The sequence below is a fragment of the Lithobates pipiens genome, unplaced genomic scaffold (genome assembly GCF_037356315.1).
Source record: "Lithobates pipiens isolate NorthernLeopardFrog02 unplaced genomic scaffold, aLitPip1_a1.2 Scaffold_10, whole genome shotgun sequence".
Lineage (NCBI taxonomy): Eukaryota > Metazoa > Chordata > Amphibia > Anura > Ranidae > Lithobates > Lithobates pipiens.
The window spans coordinates 96,455,181-96,479,351 of record NW_027507686.1 but is presented as its reverse complement, the minus strand read 5'-3'; the positions used below and the strand labels follow the sequence as shown (position 1 = coordinate 96,479,351).

Below are 24,171 nucleotides of genomic sequence, written 5' to 3'. Positions count from 1 at the left end.
TTTCTTTACTTTTATTACATTTGTTATACAGAATTATGTTATGGCGAGTCTTCTTTCCATTTCCCTGGGATCCCGAGTACTGCCTTTCTGCTTTACGTGCTGCTGTTGACGGTCCCAGCCCGTTTCATTAAATAAGGGAGCCTACTGCGATCATGGTCTGAGGAGGTGCTGTGGAGATTGACTATGGGCATGAAATCGCTTACCTTTTGGTAAGCGCATATTTTGTGTAGTGGTGGTTACGATCCTTGGCGTTTTTTGGTTGCACAGATGATTGAACACTTTTTATTTTTAAATTATTATAACACTCATTATTATCACCAATTTTTTATTATTATCACTAATATATATTTTTTCAATTTTATTTTTATTGTTACTATTAATCTATTTTTTATTTTTCCATGAATTCTTATGAAATGTAGGTATTTATTAAGTTTTCACTGGACTATTTTTCATTTATTGGACTTTTTTATCACTTCACTGGGAAGTTCATTTTTAACACTTGTTATTTATAATTCTTTTTATATATTTGATTTATTAGAGGGGTAGATCAACTTTTTTCACTACTATTGCAATCAATTAATCACTCATAGGTGTGCATATTTAATTTTATTTACAGTATTTATGTATGTGCGCGTTTTTTTCCTTTTGTTATCTTATTGTGTTTACGTGTATCTTGTAAAACTGAGCTGCTGCGATTTTTAATTGTACGAGTGTAGATTTAGGTTTGGGTGCGGTATTTATTTTTCTTTTTGTATTTAAATTGTGGTGTGTGACGTTTGATCCTAGCCTCCTTTCCCTGTCGATGCCTAGTATGGAGAAATGTAGCGTCGGGTGGAGCCTTAGGAAATAGCATCACCACACATCAGCTGGCTGGCTCAAGCCGCAGCTGTGCTTTTTCATCAGAATTGTCTGCCAGTGCTTCATAGGATATGAGTTGTCCAGGATATGAAATAAAGGAATCGTTTTAACTTGTTGAACTATGAAGCCCTCTCTCTTCTTTTTATAAATCACCCCACAAGTGCCCTTTTCGAGTACGGGACTCCGTGGAGCACACTACGACATTTGAATTTGTCGGTGGAGGGGAGGATCCAGAAGGAAATGTGAATTAATCACTTACCCACTCAGAATGACCTCTCCTATATGTGCCTATATGATCTCTGTAATAGAGATCCTACATATCTGGTAAGCAGCCATCTGGCATTTTTTTTTATTCCTTGGCTGTCCGGTTTGGAAATATACCATGGAAAGAACCATTTGTATTCCCATTGAAGGACTGTCTGTCTAATGGAATTATTATGAATGGTATTTAATATTGACATTTCCATTTTTTCTTGATGATAGATATTGTATTTATTTGTTGATTTTGAAGCACATGTATTTCTATAGATTTTCCCTACTTTGACACATATCTGTTTGCAGAAGTTTTTTATCTGCACATTTTTGGTTGTGCATCTAAATTTTTGTACATGTTTTTGAGCTGAATATTCCAGTTTTTTTTTTTGTAGTTGCAGCACCTGTCAAATACACTGAGCTTGAGCATATAGGTTTATATATTTTCATATATTTAATTCAATTTAATTGTTGCTGGGGTAGCGTAGATTATCCACATTACACATTTGTATGTTCATAGTATTCTGAATTTAATTCTCTGGGCAATCGGAACCCAGTGTAAGGATTGGCGGAGATGGGTGGCGGACTTTGAGCAGTTGGTAAGATAGATTAGTCTGGCAGCAGCATTCATGATAGACTGAAGAGGTGATAGCCTACGGGGAGGTAGGCCCATGAGAAGGGAGTTGCAATAGTCAAGGAGAGAGATAAAAAGGGAGTGAAGGAGTAGCTTGGTGGATTCATTCATTAAAAAGGGGCGAGTTTTAGAGACGTGAAGTCTAAAAGCATTTGACAACGATTGGATTTGGGGCTGAAAGGAGAAGTCAGAGTCTAGGATTAAACCTAATACTTTGACTTGAGGGGAGGGATTGATGGCTGCATTATTTACCTCAACAGAAAAGTCATAAAGAGGAGCACTGGCAGGGGGAAATATTATCATCTTGGTTTTAGAAAGATTTAGTTTAAGGAAGTGGTGCAACATCCATGCTGATATGTCGGTTAGTAAGAGGAGACTGAATGAGTGAGGTGAGGAGTCGACAGGTAGATTTGGGTATAGAGATGGTATTGCAAGCAACTTTGTATTCTTTTCCTTCTTTTAAAAATGCCCCCCCCCCCAGGGGGTTTTATGATGCAGGGAGGAGCTACCAGCGCCGCCGGTGGACCCCAGAAGTCAAGGATTGGGGCCACTCTGTGCATAACGAACTGCATAGTGGAGGTAAGTATGACATATTTGTGTCATGGTTATGCAGTAATCTTCCTGTCTGCTTACCTCTCCTCATCTGTTCAGACTAAGAGGCCAGCCACTTCCACCTAGTGGTTTTTAAAACCTCTCCTCTAAGCATGGCTCCACCACAAGCCCTATCAGGGTACCCTATATTAACCTGTGCACCGCAGGCTAGCAGTGCTGATCAACCATTGTGTATTCATTGTGTGTTTGGCTACCTGTTTCCTGCTTGCAGTGTGCTCTATGTTTGTCTCTGTTACCGATCTTGGTGAGTTCTCGACTATTCCTACTCGTGACCCTGACCTTTTGGTATGTCCCTGACTATCCCTGTCTGCCTGTGACCCGGAACCTTTGGCGTGTACTCTGTTGTTCCTGTCTGCTAGTTGCCCTGACCTCTGCCTTATCCCTTTACTATCCTTGTTGTTCCAGCCAGCTGTTTCCTTCTCCTGTAGTCTACCGTGAGCATGAGCTGTGAGACCCTAGGGGCCGCGACCTGGAGCCAGACTGCAGCGCAGTCCATCCTCACCACTAGAGGCTCTGGTGAACACCTGCTGGCTCTTAGACTCCTTGCCCTGGGGAATCTTTGCTCTAGCTCCAACTGGGATCTGTGTTAATGATCCAGTAGACCTGCTTGCTGAACCTCCCTGCGTACTATCCGCAGCAGTCAGTCCTAGTGTCCACTTAGCGGTGCACTTTCCGATTCCAACGGAGTGCATCTGTCACCTGGTCTCAGGTCACCTGACAGTTTGTTATTTAAAAAAAACAAAAACAAAGCTTTACAATCACTTTAAAGTCATCCACCAATCTGAGAGCTTCAAACAGGACAGATTCAGGTACATAGAGACAATATGCTTGAGCCCAAAAGCTGTTCTTGTACTCAAGGTTAATGTCCCTAGGAGGATGATTGAAAAGTTGGTCATTCTCATAGCCATCTTTGAGGAGACTCAAGAATGTCTTGGAACTTGTGGCCAATAAGAAGTTATTTTGAGGATTGTACATCCGGAGTTGCCTCCCTGGAAAGGCTCAGACAACTTCTATGATAAGGCATCGGCCTTACCATTCCTTGACCCAGGTTGATACGAGATAATAGAATTTAACCTGGAAAAGAATAAAGACCAAGGTGCAGATAAAAAAGAAAAGAAGTAACACACTACCAAAAGGTTAGAGAGTGCTGCTCACCCCTGAATCGTGATTGAAAAAAGAAAAAGAAAAATATCCCCTGCAGTGGGGTTTTCTGGCAGCAAGGCAATATCTGTAATGTAGGTGAAAAAATACTAAGTAGAAAATAAACTACTGAGTAAAAGGGGAATTTTTATAAATGTTTATTATTACATAAAAGAAATATAAATGGTATAAATGACACAGTAGTCAAAAAATGAACTCCACTGGACAATTAAAAAACATAATATAAGAATTAGATATACATATATAGACAAAAAGATTTAATCACATGAACACTGTGCAATTGTGTAAACAGTGGAGATGTGACTGACGCGTTTCGACCTCCACTTGGGGTCTTCTTCAGTGGAATTGTCTACCATGGAAAGAAAAAATTATGAATACATATACAGAAAATTATTTATCTCGGTATACTGTAAATAGTTAAATAAATATAAATATAGATATTTGGAATCACAACATAATATAATTACCAATTAATGTACATCCAAAACAGTAAAAACGCAGATTTCACAGTGGGGATCCTCCTCAAAGAGTAAGAATGATAAGGACCACTTGTCTCTCCCCCTACATATATGTGCCAAGGGTCATGGAGTTACCAACTGTCACCGTATACCAAGCCAGGAAAGGGGGGGGCGGAGTCCAATGGTATAGCTTGCGAGGGATCACACAATCTAATCCCCTCCCGTGTAATCCACGAGGGGGGGTGCAGGCGTCAGCAGCCAAAAAATGGAAAAGACGCACCTGCAGCGGAATTCAATGCAAACATGCAGTCAGCCCTGCCCACTCCATAATTCAAGGAGTGGGACCCTTAACTATAATATGTGCATATAGTTAAAGCGGAGGTCCACCCTAAAGTGGACCTTCCGCTCATCGGAACCCTCCCCCCCCGGTGCCACAATCGGCACCTTTCAGGGGGGAGGGGGGTGCAGTTACCTGGATAATCCAGGTAATTGCACCCACTTCCGGGACAGCTCTCTGCGGAAAGGGGCGTAACTTACGCCCCTTTCCGCAAGTGCCCGCCCCTTCCCGCAAGTGCCCCGCTGCCTGCTGGGAAACACACAGCTCCCAGAGGCAGCGGGGAGCGTCCTTATTGCGCAGCGCAATTCGCGCATGCGCAGTAGGGAACCGGGAAATGAAGCCGAAAGGCTCCATTTCCTGATTCCCATACCCAAGATGGCAGCGGCAGGACCCGACAGACGACCTAGTGATCGGCTTCGGGTGCCGACATCGCGGGCGCGCTGGACAGGTAAGTGTCACTATTTTAAAAGTCAGCAGCTGCAGTATTTGTAGCTGCTGGCTTTTAAAAAAAAAAAAAAACGCGGAGTCCCGGTGGACTCCCGCTTTAAAGCCTAAAAACTGACACAGAGATGGTGCCAAGAAATCTAATAATGCATGCAAATGAAGATAGCGTCCCGTGGGGGGGGGGGGGGGGGAGGGGGAAAGACTACCCCATCAAGCCATCCCAGAAACCACAAAAGTGCAGGGCAATGTAAGTGAAAAAAGAAACTGGAATGAAAAGACAAGACATTGAGGATGACCAAAACATTGTAGGACATCCACCAGAGATACGACACAATACTTTAAATGCCACGCTGGGACTTTCCTCCTCCCTATTGAACAGGGGAACAGGAAACCTGGACGCCTTTGTCACACGGATTCTACCGAATCCTTCAGTGTGATTAATCTGTCATCCTATGCACTGTCCCCGGTAGAGACCAATGTTCTATCACGTGGATTAACTTTTTGTCCACAAGAAAACTTCGATATTTTTGGGGTGGTTACTGACATCCAACTTTTCGCACGCAGACTCCTTTTAAAGAGTCTGCATGCGAAAGATAGTGCAACTATGGATGTTCCAGATTGGCCGAAATACTCTTATTTCAAGAGAATAATACCCTGGATTTGATAGACGAAATAGATCTGGAATCCTTATTGGACAATGCCAATAAACCCACAAAACCCCAATCAACTTTGAAAAAACCTTCTGGCCACTTCCCCCCACTGTCTCAATCCAAATATCGAGATTTTTGTGAAACAAGGGTTGAGGGACATCTCTAAACTTTATTGCAAAAAATCGCATCCAGACAATATAAATTATGAAGAATGTAAAGCCGTTCAATCGTTATGTAATCATTTTAACATCATAATCAAACCTTCTGATAAGGGAGGCAATGTGGTTCTGATGGACAATGTTAACTATGTGAGCATGTGCCAGGATATATTGGATAAAACAGGAGGCATCACAAGAGACCAACATTCTTTTATTAACACCAAATTTCCAAGAGAGGCCACTTTTTATTGCCTTCCAAAAATTCACAAATGCCAATCCCGCCCAACGGGATGACCCATCGTCTCAGGGAAAGGGGGGATAGCAGAGAACCTTAGTAAACTGATTGATTCCTTCCTACAACCTCTTGTAGTGTGTATGCCCTCCTTTTTAAAGGATACCATACACCTGTTACAGATTATTGACAATTTGACTCGGCTAATGCCATTTTGGTAGCTATCGATGTGGAAGCACTTTACAGCTCGATCATGCATACCAAAGGAATCGAGACTGTACGAGCTACACTTCAACATAGCGGTAGATATGACCAGGCATTGAGCGATTTCATCGTCCAGGGCCTGGATTATATTTTACACCACAATTGCTTTCAACAACTTCCACTACCTCCAGGTGCAGGGTGTGGCCATGGGCACATGTTGTGCCCCGGCCTACGCTAACCTGTACCTGGCGGAGTGGGAGAAGTCCCTCCTGTGTGACGGGGGTCTCGTCGAGTACACGCGCCACATCTCAATGTGGCGGGGGTACATCGACGACATCCTCGTCATATGGGAGGGACCGGAGGACCAATTGCTAAAATTCCTGTCCTGTATCAATGTAAATGATTACAATCTAAAATTTACTATGAAGTACGACCATCACAAAATTACATTTTTGGATGTCCAAATCGGCCGTACCTCTGCTAATCACATTTTCACTACACAAAGTACTGCAGGTAATACTGTGCTTCATGCGGATAGTTCCATCCCAAGAATTTGAAACGTTCCATTCCCTAGGGCAGTATCTGCGTTCGCGCAGAAACTGCTCAGACGATCTCCTCTTTAGAGAGGAGGCTGGCAAATTACAAGCGAGACTTTTAGCACGCGGCTATAGCCGGTCATGTTTACGAAGAGCTTATAACAGGACGGCAGTACAGTCTCGCCGGGACCTGTTGCTCCCCAAAAAGGCGAGGGACGGCTCTGGCTCTGAGGTAGCCAGGATCGTTTGCTGTTTCTAAACAACATATTGCCATCCGAAACATCATTCAAAAACATTGGTCGATCCTGAGGGACGACCCAAGAATTGGAAGTCTCGTTCCAGCACACCCCTCAATCACTTATAAACGTGCCACCTCACTCTATGACAAACTGGTTCAAAGCGAGTATAAAAACGAAGCAAAGAGAGCCAGACATTGTTCGGCCTTTGGCTCTTTTCCTTGTGGTCACTGTTCTTCCTGCAGATATATTAGACGAGATAAAACTTTTCGTCTACCTAATGGTGCGACGTTTCGTCCTGCACATTTTGCCAACTGCCAAACACGGGGGGTTGTGTATTTTATGGAATGCGAATGCGGGGATATTACGTCGGGAAAACCAAATTGGAATTTCACAGACGGATAGCCAAGCACATCTCATCTACAGCATGGAGATTGGCAACCACTACCTACCCATTGGGCGACATGTGGTCGCCATACATAATTACAAAATGCCTACTGTAACTTTTGCTGTACTTGATCGCATACACATCCCAGATCGGGGTGGGGACTGGAACAAGATACTGCTCCAACACGAACAGAGATGGATATTCAAACTAAACGCCACCTCTTACCCTGGGCTGAATTAAGCAATCTCTTTTGCCCCCTTCCTAAGGGGATTTATCTCTGGAAGGACGCAATAGGGACATCTCCAACATACTGCTTGAACTATATCTGTCAAGTCATTACACTCGTTTTCTTCCTTTTTTGGCCTATAGTTATAACAACAATTTTCTTTAATTTTCGTTACAGTATTTTGGACTGATAACATTTACCATCTTTCGTATTCATGTGTATATGCATTATCTGTATAATATGAGTATCTATTGGGTGTATTTTATACAGTTTGGCACTTTTGTAGTTAATAATGCACTTCTCTCTCTCTCTGCCTCTAGATGGTGCCTCCGGTCTTCACTGCTGCCATCCCAGGATGGGTGGACTCTTCTGGTGCGGTTTCCCGGCAGGGGGGGAGCCCTTGCGCGTGCGGGCTCCTCCCCATGTCCCCATGTGCGAAGCGGGCAGGTACCGCCCACCTGATTGGGGAATGTCTCCTTGCCGGCGGCGTCCCTGAACATCCCCAGACGCCGCACCTCACAGCGCATGCACAGATTCTGCCCTTCCGGAACGCGCGGGGGGATCACATGCGGTCTGCCGCTATGGCGACCATACAATGCTGATCAGCAATTAAGCCGATGGATGGGCGGGACCCGCCTGTGGCGAATCTTTTGCGCACACGCGCAGTCAGGCGGGGTCACACACTATATATACCCCCTTAATACAGAGGGATATCTATCCCTTCCTCTGTAGGAGATTACCTTGCTGACCGCTCAATGTACAGGTGGTAAGTTGCCTTCTGTTTTGACTTGCATTTGAGATATAACTGAGGTCTAGACACTTATGTTCACTATTCACACCCATTTACAGATCAGGGCTTTTTTTGCCCCATTGGATCGCATACGTGTATAGGGTTGTTGTTTCTATGACCCATGTGGATTGGGTCATTGCCATTACTTCCCTCTTTCTTTCCACGCTTTCCCTTCGGTTTGATTTCCGAGGAGTCCTCATTCACTCAATGATTAATTCAGGTAAAAAACTTTTATTCTGAGCACTTTTAGCCACACTTTGCAGACAACATGCACTGGTTTCCTCTTTCACTTCTTTTCACAGTAATTGTCTTTTCATTCCAGTTTCTTTTTTCACGTACATTGCCCTGCACTTTTGTGGTTTCTGGGATGGGTTGATGGGGGTGGTCTTTCCCCCTCCTCCCCCCCCCCCCCCACGGGACGCTATCTTCATTTGCATGCATTATTAGATTTCTTGCCACCATCTCTGTGTCAGTTTTTAGGCTTTAACTATATGCACATATTATAGTTAAGGGGCCCACTCCTTGAATTATGGAGTGGGCAGGGCTGACTGCATGTTTGCATTGAATTCCGCTGCAGGTGCGTCTTTTCCATTTTTCGGTTGCTGACGCCTGCACCCCCCTCGTGGATTACACTGGAGGGGATTAGATTGTGTGATCCCTCGCAAGCTGCCCCATTGGACTCCGTCCCCCTTTCCTGGCTTGGTATACGGTGACAGTTGGTAACTCCATGACCCTTGGCACATATATGTAGGGGGAGAGACAAGTGGTCCTTATCATTCTTACTCTTTGAGGAGGATCCCCACTGTGAAATCTGAGTTTTACTGTTTTGGATGTATATTAATTGGTAATTATATTATGTTGTGATTCCAAATATCTATATTTATATTTATTTAACTATTTACAGTATACCGAGATAAATAATTTTCTGTATATGTATTCATAATTTTTTCTTTCCATGGTAGACAATTCCTCTGAAGAAGACCCCAAGTGGGGGTCGAAACGTGTCAGTCACATCTCCACTGTTTACACAATTGCACAGTGTTCATGTGATAAAATCTTTTTGTCTATATATGTATATCTAATTCTTATATTATGTTTTTTAATTGTCCAGTGGAGTTCATTTTTTGACTACTGTGTCATTTATACCATTTATATTTCTTTTATGTAATAATAAACATTTATAAAAATTCCCCTTTTACTCAGTAGTTTATTTTCTACTTAGTATTTTTTCACCTACATTACAGATATTGCCTTGCTGCCAGAAAACCCCACTGCAGGGGATATTTTTCTTTTTCTTTTTTCAAAGACCAAGGTGCTTGTTTAGAAATCAATCTTTTGGCAGAACAAATGAATTCCAAATTTTATGAACAGTGAGACAAGTTACAGAGTGATTATCCCCTTCCAGCAGATGCCTCCATTCATAAAAGGTCTCCTGCAGGGGCAGCTCTGTTCTTTGATGGAAAAAAGAATTCCACCTTGTGTCCCAGTGCATCGACTACAGGGATTTGAATGAAATTACTATTAAAAAGCATTACTGTCTTCCCTTAATCTGTAAAATGATTGAAAGACTCTATTCTACTAAAGGCTTTATAAAACTTGACTTACAAGGGCATATGACCTTGTCCGCATTCATCAAGAAGACAAATAGAAAACCGCCTTTAGAACCAAATATGGGTATTTCAAGTCCTTGGTCATGGTTTTTGGCCTTTGCAATGCTCCCCCAATTTTTCAACACTTCATCAGTGATGATTTTCATGATCTGTTGAGCCAGATTGTGATTATCTGGATGATATTCTCATCTTTCATGATAACCTGGAGGAGCATCTCAAGCATGTTTGCATGTCTCTGAAATGTTAGGTAAGAATCACTTTACATCAACCTGGAGAAGTGTGAGTTTGAACAAACTCAGATACAGTTATAGGTATATATTAGTTGTCCAGAAGGATTGAGCATGGATCTCCAGAAGATCAAAGCAGTGGTGGATTGGCTTGCCCCAGAAACGCTATAAATATACAACTATTTGTTGGATTTCCCAACTTCTACAGAAAATTTATAAGAAACTTTTTTAAGGTGATAGCACCAATTACGCAGCTGACAAAGAAAGGGATGCCCTTTGTGTGATCATCTGAGGCACAGATTGCCTTTAGTAAGCTAAAGACTCTTTTCACTTCTGCACCAATATTGATACATCCGACCCTCAACTACCTTTTATCATGGAAGTGGATGCTTCAGACTCTGCCGTGGGAGCTGACAGATTGAAGAGGAAATCAAAAGGTATATTTGCCCCTGGAAGCAGTTCAATGGGACAATCATATGGGAGAGGGGGAAGTAATTGATCCCCTTTTTTTATCACAGTCACCCCGCAACTCATGGTATTGTGCAAGCAGGATGTGCCTGGGAATGACTGGGTAGTTGAGAACTTGCTTGACAAGATTCCTTGCAATGGGGGGGGCATACAATTTTAAATAAAATATAAATAAAATGTGTAGATTTTTTAAATTTAAGTTTGTGCTCCCCAGATGATGGAAAGATGATGGTTAGAAAAGCAAGGAATGCCCATGATATTTTGGTGACATAATCAGCTGATAGCCTCACGATGGTCAGCCTCAAATTGGAGTACCAGAGGAACAGTTTCATGGGCAACAGGTGCTGACTATAAAAGTTAACCATCTACCATCTCTTTATCAATAGGGGATGATTTATTTTTTGTGTAAATTCCATGTCCATAAAGTTCCCCCGGCCCCCGAGTCTAGCCCTCGGTGATAAGTTTGATATGGAGGACTCAATTAGATAATAGAGAATTAAAGTTTATTTTCTTCATGGATCAATGGGGAAACTGGGTAATTAAGTGTGTTTGTTCAGGCACTATAACATCAGTCACAGAAATTATTCTTTTAGCTTTCTTGGGACAAATAACTGTGTAATGCCCAGAGACCCCACAACATAATATACGTTCTCCGAATGTCTTCTCTCTTTCTCCTGTGTAAAAATAGATCTCTTAATAGCATCAACCTCCATAGGTATGGGAGTGTTAGAATCCGGAAAAGCTTTTGGATCCTTCTGAATGAACTCATTAGCAGAAAAAACACATGCCACCATTACTTTAACACATTCCCAGTCTCTCCATCAAACTTGCTGTAAGTTTCTAATCAGTAGGTACAGAGTCAGGCCTTGACTGAAACTAAACCGATAGGAGGCATAGAAAACCTCAGCTATGATAAAAAATCCTAAAAGGTATTTAAAATACCTAATGTATATTAATATGTGTGTGAAAAAAACGAAACTAAAAAATATACCCAGCTGTTGCTCAAAAAATGTGCCGGCTGTTCACTAATTGACAATATATTGAAAAGTTTGAGTAGCACTACCCTATAACGTGATATTATAAATTATACCAGAATGAACAACTAAAAAACTTCTATACCAAAAAAATAAACATATAGACATCCTACACAATAAGCGCTGACACGAGAAAATGTATATACAATATAAAGTGGTTTATGACGCTATGCGTATTGATGATCAGGAGAATCTATTGTAAACAAGCACATCTAGAACTTTTTATTTTGATAGGAGTTCAATACAGTCTGAAGAGTGAGCACTTTAAAGGGTCACTCCACAGCATGTGTGTTATAAACCAGATTTGGTGAAGAATTGGCATTAAATATATATTGACAACTTTGGACTTTAAACTATTCAGGAAAGGTAAACTTCTGAACTAATGATGATAGTTCTATTTGACACAAAAAATAACCTGAATTTGGATGGTGGCTTTTTCACTCATTAGCCAACAGTTTTACGACCCCCTCTGTGACTATCATCCCCTCCAGTCTATAGTTATTGCCATGTACATTAGTGTGTGTGTTTGTTTGTTTTTTCCTTTCACTCAGAGATTGTCTCTTTTTCTAACATTCTGCTAAAACTTTTGTGAACCAGTACTGCTAAGACCTTGAAGAAGGGGGCATTACCAAGAAAGCTTGTCCTGAAAAATTGTATGCTAGTGCAAATGAAAAATATCATGCACAGTACTCAATTGTTTTTGCCACAAGTGCACTAATATGGCTACAATCACCTCAAGCGAGGTTTTCATTGTATTTATTAATTTCTAATGGTTGAACTAGATAAGCTTGTGTCCTAGTGATGTAACTATGTAGCTTAATTGAATAACAGTGTCTAAGACAGAAATATGCAGTATAAATGTTGTCAAGTCATACCATCGGCTCCTCCTCTTTCATTGCAGCTTCAGTTGTGGGAACTTCACTGGCAGAAAAGGAAACATCTGTAGATGCAGATTGTTCTGTAGCAAAACGGGAAGACAAATAAAAATCTAGAAAAAAAATTATAAAAACACAAAGACAAAAAACCTTAAGGCCTGGTTCACACCTATGTGAATTAGATGTGGGTTTCCCCGCATCCAATTCGCATAGCAGAAGAATGTGACTGGCTCTGCTTCACATATCTCCATTGCGGCTGCAGAGCGCACTGCAAGACCGATGTGCGTCTTGGACTCCATTTCAGGGATGAATTCAGGCATAGAATCTGCCCTGATTCGTCCCAGAAACGGGGAACAGGGAAGCACAGCGCTCCTGTGAGATTTGCAGTGGGTTACAGTGTAAACCCGGCCTCAAACAAAACAGTAGCATTGTAGTTAATACTGCAAAAGTTTACTTCTAAATGTAGCCACCTTTCTAGACAAAGTTTAGGCATTCAGTTTTGAACATAGAATTAACCAAAAAAAATGGTTTGGGCTGTGTTTCAATTCCCTTGAAACCGGGTACTGCTAATCATGCTTCTGTCTAGCTTGGTGCCCACAGGAGAACTTGACAGATCCTCTATGCTTTAGCTAAATGCAGCTCTGCTTCCTGTTATTTTACACCATACCACTCCAGTTCCTTTTCTTGTTAGCACTGTGAAATGCTCATATCAGTCCTGAAGAAAGTACCTCTGCAAGTAAAGCAACAGTGACAGCTGGACCTTGCTTTCACTGCTTGCTACCATTAGGATTTATGCTGCTGCTCTTGATGATAATCCTGTTGGGTCCTATTGGAATCATAAACTGTTGGTTCTGACTGGATTTACATAAGATAAGATGAATGTCTGCCATATGTCTGTTCAGTCCATAAAGTTGCCACTTTATGAATATATGAAACAGTCCATTCACCCATATGTTTGTTTCTAGTAGATGCGTTAAGGTTACACTACAGTTTAACAGAGCATCTCATGGGTTTTGTGCATGAGAGATTTCCATGCTTGAGTTGCTAGGTCTGTACACCTGCAATGGCTATTACAAGAGGGTACCCTTTTTATTTGTTAAAGTTTTTACTTTTCTTATTAGAAGTTAGCACGAAGGAACAAAATTGCTGTGCCACAATGAATGAGACTCCAAGGTAGGTTAGAAAACATTTGGAAACTATGGCAATGAGAACTTCAACTAAATATATACATTTTTGGTGAACTGACATTTGTTCTGTAAAAAGTTATGAGTTAATTGTTCATGCGCACCTAGTTGTGCTGCAAGCATAGTCTATTAGACATGTGCAGTTTGTTTAGTTCCGAATAAATATTCGGACAAATTCTTCATTATTCGTATATATCCGAATATCCAAATTACAGTAAAAACAACGTTTACCGAATACTCTGAATAACGAAACTAAATTTGAATTGAAATTCAAATCAAATTTTACATAGAATTACAGTTGAATTATAACAGTAAACATGTTTCTGAAATCAAAGACTGTATGTGTTATTAGAGTATCATTTTGAAAAAATGCTGTTTTAGTTAAGCCAAAGGTGATTTAGAGTCATTGTAATTGTTTGATGAAGATTTTTGTTTTGTTTGTTCATTTTGCCACATTCGATTTGAAAAAAAAAAAGTTTTCGATTCGGCCAATTCAAAATTTATCGATTGAAACGTTTTGAAAAAGACATAAAACAAAACATAAAAGAGAATTCAAGAAATACATAAAATGACTTCCAAAAACAAATTCTGAATACGAATCCCAAATACGAACTAAAAAAATCAACCAAATTTAACGCAAATAAATAACTAGTTTTATGAATCTAAATGAAACAAAACAAATTGAATACCTTTGTCTACACACACACGTAACCTCATATTAGTGACATGCACCAGCCTGATCATCACATATCAAGGACAACAACTATCATGCAAAAGATAAAACAATGCTCAAAAATAGGTTGAACACCAAACAATATATTCAAATCTGAAGCATACAATCTTATTTTGCTCCAAAATTAATCAACAAATTTATCTATAAAATAATTTAAATCAAAAGTGGCAAAATCCTAAAACCACTCCAGCCTCATTTGCTTTCTATGTATTGTATTAGGAACATTAGGAACCAATGTTGAAGTGTGAATCCTATTTAAGAATTAGGCTCGATTCACATCAATGAGCGTTTCTGCAGTGCTCTTTGCGGTGTTTGCCGCGTTTTTGGAAACACATTTTTGCTGCGAGTTTACCATGATTTTGGCACGTTTTGCGTTTTTTTTTGTACATTGTATATAGCTGGTTGCTAAGGAAGGGACTGGGAAGCCAGCCCCCTCCTTAGCAACCAGCTATATACAGTGTAAAAAAAACAAATAAAATGAAAATCATGGTAAAATTGCGGTAAAAACGCAGTACTTACGTTTTGGATGCAGGTCCATTGAATTCTATTACATGCAAAACGCTGCATTTTGTATGAAACAAAAGTCGCTGACCCTTTCCAAAAATGCAGAGGCACAAACATGCATTGATGTGAACATGTTCCATAGAAACCCATGTTATAGAATTTCCCTGCGTTTTGGAAAAATGCAAAATGCATCAAAAAACATGTAGTGCACTACTCCCTTGGGAGCTGCTAAATAGTTCATTACAGTATGGCTGGCTTAACCCTCACCTCTTCCACCCCTGCTGTATTAATCAAAGGCACAGTTCAACAGTTGAAACAGTAACTTTTATTCTTGATGCTGTGGTCCATGTTGTGTGCGTGATCAGCAAGCGATGCAGGACAGTATAAGTTGCCTCTCTTGTTGAGCTGCACGAGTAAAAAGAACCCTTTCCCTTAACGAACTGGCTCATGTCCTTCTGAATGACATGTGGTACTGTTAAAATGCTGGAGTCCCAGGCCTCACCTGCCTTCTCACCTCCTGCCATTTCTTCCCAGGCCAGCTCAGGAAAGTCCAGACGACCCTGGTCTACTCAGGCCCGTTACTTCTTGAAATGGTGAAACCTTCCAGCTCTGGAGTCTCTGAACCTCCAGGCTTTCCAGTGAAGTTCCATGGCTTTCCAGCACTGGGGTCTAGCACCCACCTAAAGGCGGTGGGCGCTACATGCATTAGTGTGAATCAAGCCTTAAATGGCGAGCCTATTTAATAATTAATTCATGCAAGTTAAATACTTCCAATATTACCAAAACAATTGTTATTCATTTGAAGTACATACAGTATGTCACAGTTTGCAAGAGATATATGAAAATAATGAACCTGTACAATTAAAGTGATTTTAAAGCTAAACATTTTTTTACCTTAATGCATTCATTGCATTAAGTTAAAAAACGTTTTAGGACTTGCTGTGCCCCCTCCCCCTCTCAGCATTTACCTCACTCCTGGAACAATCCAGTGCTGTGCCCTGGCTGCAGTTTTCTCACCTCTCTACCTCTTCACAAAGGTACTGACTGGTAGCAGCATAAGCCATTGGCGCCTGCTGCTGTCAGTCAAATTCAGTGAGGAGAGAGCAGGGGGTAGGGCCAAGCCTCGCTCTGTGTGTCAATAGACACTAACAGCCTGGCTTGGGATCATGTCTGCCCCCATAGCAATCATCTTGCTAGGGGGCAGATGGAGAATAGAATGAGCCAAGAGCGCTAGCAGGGGACCCCAGAAGAGGATGATCAGGGTCGCTCTGTGCAATACATTTGCACAGAACAAAAAAGTATGACATGTTTGTTATTTACTGTTACTCTTGCAATGAATGTGACACTAAAAGTAAAAAACACTGCTATAAATTGGACTAAATGCAGATACTGCAACTAATAACCCCCCCACGAGTCGCAATGATTTATTCAGTATCCTACTGGAAAGGGGTAGAGAAAAAAAAGCTATATATAGTATTACTGAAGTACACAGAAATTGAATACAGTGTTTATGAAATGTCACCCATTCGGGGGGGGGGGGGGGGGGCGCATGTGCGGCGCCATACTGGACAGATGCTTCTGAGCTGAGCTCCGTCTGACTGGACCTGCCAGGCAAGATTCCTGGGGCCAAATCGCCACAAAAACAGCCTGAAATTTCACAGCACCCACGCAGAACACCCTGCCACATGCCAGCAAAGAAAGGGCGCAAACAACGCTCCCAGCACTCGCTGACAAACTTTCCCCTGGACCTGGCGCGCTATACTAAAGCAGGAAAGATGACCCAAAATGGGGCTGGATTACACAAGGTCTCCAGCAGCACCATACAGACACAGACTCTGCAAGCCACAAACTGTGAGTACACTCTCCTCCATTACTAAGGCGGATCTTGATGCCAGCTTAACAGCCATTTATGAGAAGCTAATGGGGAAGCTTGAATCTGAGCTAAACAAAACTACCAGCGTTCTATCACAAAAGATAGCCAGCATTGGAGGCCGCACCAACATTTTGGAAACTAAGCATGAAGAATTGTCACTGGCCCACAGTGATCTTAGAAAGGACTATGAAACTCTTGCTGACAGCTTCTCTTTTTTGCAGGCTCATATAGAAGATTTAGACAACAGAAACAGGCACAATAATATAAGAATACGTGGCGTCCCTGAGTCTATTACAGATCTGAATCAAACTATCACTAAACTGTTCCATAACCTGGTACCTGACAAACCTCAATCTGCTTTTGCTTGTGACAGGCTTCACAGAGCACTCCGTCCCAAACCAACCCTTGACAAGCCACCGTGCGATATAATATTGTGCATAAAGGACTTTGTCACTAAGGAAGATATAATGAGAGCCTCTAGAAATACCCAAAATATTGAGATGGATGGAATTAGACTGCAGATATACCAATTTACCAATATCCTCCAGTCAACCAGAATCAAATATCGCTGGGGCTTCCCCTTCAAATTATCCATTATGCACAATGGTACCACATACATGGTATACAATGTCGTAGAGGGAAAAGACCTATTGGTTAAGCAGGGCTTTCTTGAACAAGCCCTACCTCATCGATTTCCTTCTACACCCAGATCATCTCCCATTTGGTCTACTCCCAGAGGCACCCAAAGAGAGCAAAGAAGATGGTACCAACCTTTCCAAAACCTTGCAACATAATCTCCTTAATATGACCATACTATATGTTAACAATTTCATCGGTGGTCAGTTGTTACCCTTATTAATCCTATTTGCAGCCCTGGATTACCTTTCCCCTCCATTTTAATTTTCCAAGTGTCATTCCAGTCTAATTGGCCCTCCTCTGATGAGGGTGTTATTGAATCTCATTATTTGGGATGTTTTCCAACCAACTGGAAATTTGATCAGGGAATGGAATATTATGCTGACATTTTCCGGGACTTCTGTTTTTGATGTCCCTCTAATTTTTCTAAGATTCCTGATCCACTACGTTCGCTAAGTAATGACTTCAGCTTTGGACAGACTACTTGGGAGGTGCATGCCTATATCAATAGCTGCCCTCCCTTGCTAGGTCAACTTATCCCTTAAGCTGATTAAGCTATACAGGTTGAACTTTCTGCACTAACAAAACATTTTTTTTCTTTTTTTGTATTTTCTCTCAGTCTGCAACCATGACAGGTGATCAGTAAATTACCATAATTGTGCTTATATCCTATGGACAGAGTTCTGAGCAGTATGGACCTCTGAAGCACCCTCCCTCTAAAGCTGGACACCCGTGGTCACACGTGAGATGCATTATATGCAGGCTTCCCCCCTCTTGATCCATTTCACTTCCTAGGGTCTGATGTATATTCCATATCAAAAGGGTCACCCGATATATACCACGCTGTGGTTTTTGACACTAACCGCCCTTACACCCAAGTGTATATTTTGGTAGCATATTTTATTTTTCTACAATTCTTTTATAACCATGTACTTTTTTGTTTGTTATATAAGCATTTATGAAGATGCCAGGCACATCCGCCGTTGCTGGTTTGTCTCTGATTCTTCCTCTGGAGTCCGCCACCCTGCCCTTTTGTGTAGTGTGGCAGTCCTGTGGATTCAGGACTGAATTGTCCTCTGGTTGAATTTATCAGGCTGGGCGACAATATGTCCCCTAGCCACCTTTGTTTTCATGTTTTTTTTTTTATCGCTTTGCCTTTTTGGCCATATTTCATGTTGACAATTTAATAGTAAAATGTTTTATATCCTTTAATTTTGATATACTCAAAGCAGGTGCAGTGACAGAACTCTATATAGTATAACACATATACGTTCATATTCTAAAACAACAGATACAAATCTGTTCATAACGGTTATGGCTCTAAATGTTTACACTCAAAACAAGGTATACTACTCCTCGACAAGCACAACCCCCTTTTTGACAATGGGCCTTAAAATATTTTCTCACAACGTTCAAGGATTTAACTTACCTAATAAGCGAAAAAAGCCTTTAGACACTACAAGAGACTGGGTGCTGACATTATAATGATGCAAGAGACACATTTCTCCTCAACTAAACACCCACAGTATTTTGACAAGACCTTCAGCCAATTCTATTACACAACTTTCAAGCATTAAACACTCTATTATCAGAGGATATAGATCCCCTGCCCAAGCCCAATACCCTAATTACCAAGGAAAAGGTTCCAAACCCCAAAACAAGGGCAAAGGCAGAAATAATCAGGGTCACGGCCAAGAGAGACATCATGGAAACACCAATGGTGGTTACCAACACACTCCCCGTGAATATAGCAGAACTCAGAGGGACGATAGACATAGTCACAGGAGGGAGGACTACCCACATAGCACTCCAATTCGTACTTACAATCGTTACCTACCCCTTAGGGATGAGGATCATTATGACTTCCAACGTGATCCCCCCCCCTATATGACATACAATGATGACCCTCCATTTAGACCCCCTTATAATCGCAATCATCCATCAGGGCCTCCTTACCATCAGGATTTTCACAGGGATACCCCCATACGTGGAGGAAACCAAAAACCAAACGAGGCACCAGAGGGGGGAGGCGCATCCAGCACAAAAAGAAAACGGACACAGTAGGTGCAGGCATCTTTAATTTAAGTTCAGTAACATTGTCAGCGAGTGAACAATGTATTCTAGATAAGGGCCTTAAATTTGTCCCACCTAGAAAACTCAATAAATTTAACACATTTATTGACGTGCACAAGTTCATCCGTAAGTTACACATTCAGAGACATTTTTTGTCTTCTCCAAGTACAATCAATAAGATTTCTGACCCCACATCTGTCAGGCATTCTGGGTTGAGCAATCCTTCTTTGTTCAACCCAGGTATTCTACCTCCATCCATTAATGTTTTTAAAAACCTTGTTTTAAATGATTTGGACAAGCTACCCATAAGAAGGACACATCAAGACCCTTCTATAGCACAGGGCTTCAAAACTCTATGTGAAAGGAAAAACCTTATCATTCGCCCTGCAGACAAGGGGGGCGGTATAGTGGTTTTAGATAAAACCCGCTATATTGAGGAAATGAATAGACTATTGAGCGATGTCACCACTTATAGCCCCCTACCAGGGGACCCTACTCTCAAATACAAAAAAGAACTCATACAGATCATAGATGAAGGTTTCTCTCTGAATATCCTAAATAAGAAAGAGAGAGAATTTATGATCCCACTGGCTCCCCGCATTCCAACAATATACCAACTTCCCAAGATTCATAAGGACTCCGTGAATCCACCTGGCCGCCCAATTGTGAGCGGTATAAATTCCATCACCTCGCGAATAGGGAAATACATAGATTCCTATCTTCAACCCTTGGTAAGGAATATACCATCCTATTTACAAGATACAGGTGACACAATCCGATTACTTGAAAGTATACAGTATCATGATGATCTCATCTTAGTTACAGCAGATGTCTCTGCGTTATATACTTGTATTCCGCAGGACTTAGGCCTAGGAGCTGCTGAACTGTTCCTTTCTAGGGATCCCACACTTTCTGTGATACATAGGAATTTCCTCATGCAATTACTAGAGTTTGCTATGTCTCACAACTATTTCTGGTTCCAGGGCAATTTTTACACCCAGACCCGAGGGGTTGCCATGGGGGCCAAATATGCACCCAGCCTGGCCAATCTGTTTATGGCTCAGTGGGAGGAGGATGTCGTCTATGCCCTTAACAGGCCGGAATTGGTGCTGTGGGCTAGATATATAGACGACATCCTCCTCCTGTGGAGGGGCAGTCGGCCAGCTCTTGATATCTTCATGGCAACCCTTAATTCCAACGACCGTGGTATCCAGTTAACCTTCGAGGCCAGTACAACCAACATCCATTTCCTTGACTTAGAAGTCACGGTAGTGCAGAAACGCCTGGTCCTGAGAACCTTCTTTAAACCAACGGATCGGAATGGTTACATTCCTGTTGACAGCTGTCACCATCGCCAATGGCTTAGTTCCATCCCACGCAGTCAATTTCTCAGGCTCAGGCGCAACTGCACGAATGTTACTGATTTTATTTCCCAATCTTACACCATTCGTAAGAGGTTCCTGGATAAGGGCTATGATCCACACACCCTTGACGCCGAGATTCAAGCAGCTCTACACACTGATAGGACTTCTCTCACACAAAAGAAAGTCAAAACACGAACTAGTGACAAATTCAAATGGTCCTTTTTTACAACCTTTTCCACACAACATAATGATATAAAAAGAATCATTAATAGACATTGGAAGGTACTACAAAGTGACAAAGTTTTGGGTGGGATCATCCCAGAGAAAGCTGGAACCATCTACAGGGGAGCTCGATCAATACAAAATGATATCGCTCCCAATGTAATTGATATCCCTAAACCGATACAATTTTTCCCACATAGCAAGGGATATTTTCCCTGTAGAAAATGTAACGTATGCCTACATAACATGTTGGGCAAGGGGAAAAGTGATTCTTTTACATCTTCAACCACTTCACGCAGGTACCTTATGAAACACTTCACTACTTGCGTTACCAGGTATATTGTTTATCTGATCACCTGCCCTTGCAACCAACAATATGTTGGTCGCACTATTCGCAACTTCTCTATTAGGGTCAACGAACATCTTAGTAAAATCAAAAAAGGGTGTGACAAACACCCGGTTCCGAGACATTACCTTGAAAAACACAATAGAGATCCCACAGGTACCCGCTTCCAAGTCATTGACAAATTTGTCCCAAACTGGAGAGGGGACTCATGCCTGAGGGGGGTGTCACGCCTTGAGACATTTTGGATTTATGAATTGAGGTGCTATTCCCCCTTCGGCATGAACACAGACTGGGACATCAACAGTTTTATTAATCAGGCTTAATTTATCTTGTCACGGATTATTATCACTACACATTACTTCTGTCCTTTATTTTGATCCGTATGCTTACTTTTGCTATTCACTTTTGATTCACATGTCCATTTTTTCATTATTTCTTGGGTTTCCTTACATCAATTCACATAATATTTATTTTTTAGGGTATTTTATTTATATCCATTTTTTGATCTTTAGCTCGTGTCTTTTATGGCACAATGCTCACTTTACTCCATATACTCATGCACTTTATTTCACCTTTCCTTTCACATATCCTCGGTCCCGCGTCCAAATCTAGATATATGCGATTATCATGCATTTTCTCTGGACCACGTACGATTGGGGACCGATATTTCTCGATTAACTTAGACTTATATTTATGTTCGGCACCATTAGAAAATATACCATATGTACTAAACTCTAAGCTCACCCCTGTGTCACCGGCACCTCATGATTTTTTCCGGTCATTATGTGCGTAATTCACATTATTTGGCTTATGTCACTATTTACTATATATTTTTTCTTAGACACCTCCCTATTGTTACCAGTTGTCTATTCTGGTTATGGTGTGTTGTCTGCTCGTTTTTGTTTTTTTGTTCTTTTATCCTTGACATCCTTTGAATTACAACTATTGTGATGCCTTAGTTGTTATGGTTGCATCGGACGTTTTTACTGGGCGTGACGTTGTGTCGCCACGCCTCCTGTATCCCCTTCGTTGCCCTGCTTCTTTAGTGTCCCCGGATTCAATAATGCGCGTGACGTGACGTGATGGCGTCACTGGTCACGGCGCATGTGTAGAGCGGGCAAACTTTTTGATTGGCTGCCCTGGTTATTGCCACGCCTTGCGGCGTGTGACGCTTACCACGAGGCAAACGGCGCCTAGTTACGTGGCCCCTCCCCTTCCTATTCCCTGTAAAGCTACTTGGTGCGTGACGTCCACACGCATACGCCCCCTATGTTTTGACAGAGTGACGTAGCGTGTGACGCCCGCACATGCACGTCTTTGCCCCGATGTGATAGGTCCTGACGTGGCTCTCTGCGATTGGCAGTGCTGAGCACGTACAGGGGAGGGATGGCGCCATGGCGGGTTGTCTCCCTCCCTCCCTCACATCTCTGTATAATGACGTACATATACACACGCCCTTGCTATTGGATAAGTGTGTCTTTTATCACTCCCACATCTAGTCATGTGACGCACGCATGGATGGATTGGCTGCGCCTTCTCTCTTTTCATTGCACGTCTTCTGACCATGTGACCGGAACTTTAAACAATAGATCAGCACGTTAGGACTGTCACCATGGTTACGGATATACACTTTCTTGGCCATCTACGGTTAGTAAAATAAGCATGAGACATCTAAACTGCACAATGAGGAACATTATTATACAGACCCCCACAGTTCCATCTATTACACCACACAAACGCAAACAGGTCACTTTAGGTGATGTTGTAGTGTAGTCTATGTGGAATAGGTGGTGCATGTCTAAATTTTTTGCATTGGTACTTGATGCGATTTCTGTGTATGCCTTTTATGTGTACTGGATTTTCTTGCACTTTTATGTTAGATGAGGCCACGAATAATATGATTAATCTAGGGATATTTATTTGTGAACATGGTGGCTTTTTCTTATATTTTTGTCACTAAATCAATTTAATAGCTTGTAGGAGTGACATTTTTATATTCTATTTATATTGATTTATTTCGTTTGAACATGTTTTTTCTGATTTGATCAAATGTTCATTGTATCTTTAAGAGGCTGTCCGAGATAGGATTCCCCGCCCTTTGGTAGGCGGAACCCCTCTCTGACTCCTTATATATTTGTTAGCAATGTGGTGGGCCCCAACATGCCCCTGTAGAAGACACATATGTCGAAACGCGTTGGGCGAGCTGTTGGCACCCTACATTGCTTTTAATTTCTATTTTAGACTTTTTCATGTGATCACTAAGTCATTAATTATTTTTTGACTTCAATAAACCAACATTTTTTATACCGTCTGACCTACACCATGTGGAGCCTTTTTTCTTTTTTCCTTTTTCCCGTTTCTCCGGCTTAAACCTCTACAACATCTCCCTCCCCATTCCGGTGAGATTGGAGCATCAGTACAACGGGCCATGTCTGAGCTTGACTACTAACAACCTTGAAGTTCCATTTGAAAGGATCCATCATAGGGCCTACAATCGTTTGGAGCTCATCCATCAGCTCAACAGACCTCCCTCTTTGTACTCCTTGGTCCCAGACTGTGACCTAAAGCCTTCTAGACTCAACTGTCATATGACTGTATGAGTCCAACTGAGTCGGTAAGAAGTATTTTATCCACTTTTTCCTGATGTTTACAGTCAAGCAGATTTACATGAATACACTCGCCTAGTCCAACTTCCCTCCTCTGTGACGGTTCGGTTACCCTCATGCCTGCTACATAGTGGAATGTGCGGCCAATGTTGGACTTTCCTTTAGGCATTCATATTTATATGATCTTTGTCTTTATTTTTATAATCTATGCTGACCACATTTATCATTGAAGCGCTACAC

General features: G+C 41.6%; 1 protein-coding gene across 7 annotated transcripts in view; it reads right to left on the bottom strand.

The window, feature by feature from the left end:
* EHBP1L1 (EH domain binding protein 1 like 1) overlaps positions 1–24,171 on the bottom strand; it is a 1,032,390-nt gene that overhangs the window by 129,186 nt on the left and 879,033 nt on the right. For 6 of the 7 annotated variants that reach the window (XM_077456900.1, XM_077456917.1, XM_077456908.1 and 3 more), the window contains one exon: positions 12,391–12,473. In XM_077456900.1, the coding sequence (XP_077313026.1) occupies positions 12,391–12,473 (83 nt within the window). Of the gene's footprint in view, positions 1–3,638; positions 3,867–12,390; positions 12,474–24,171 lie in introns of those variants that run through there. The other variant, XM_077456944.1, reaches the window with a different exon arrangement.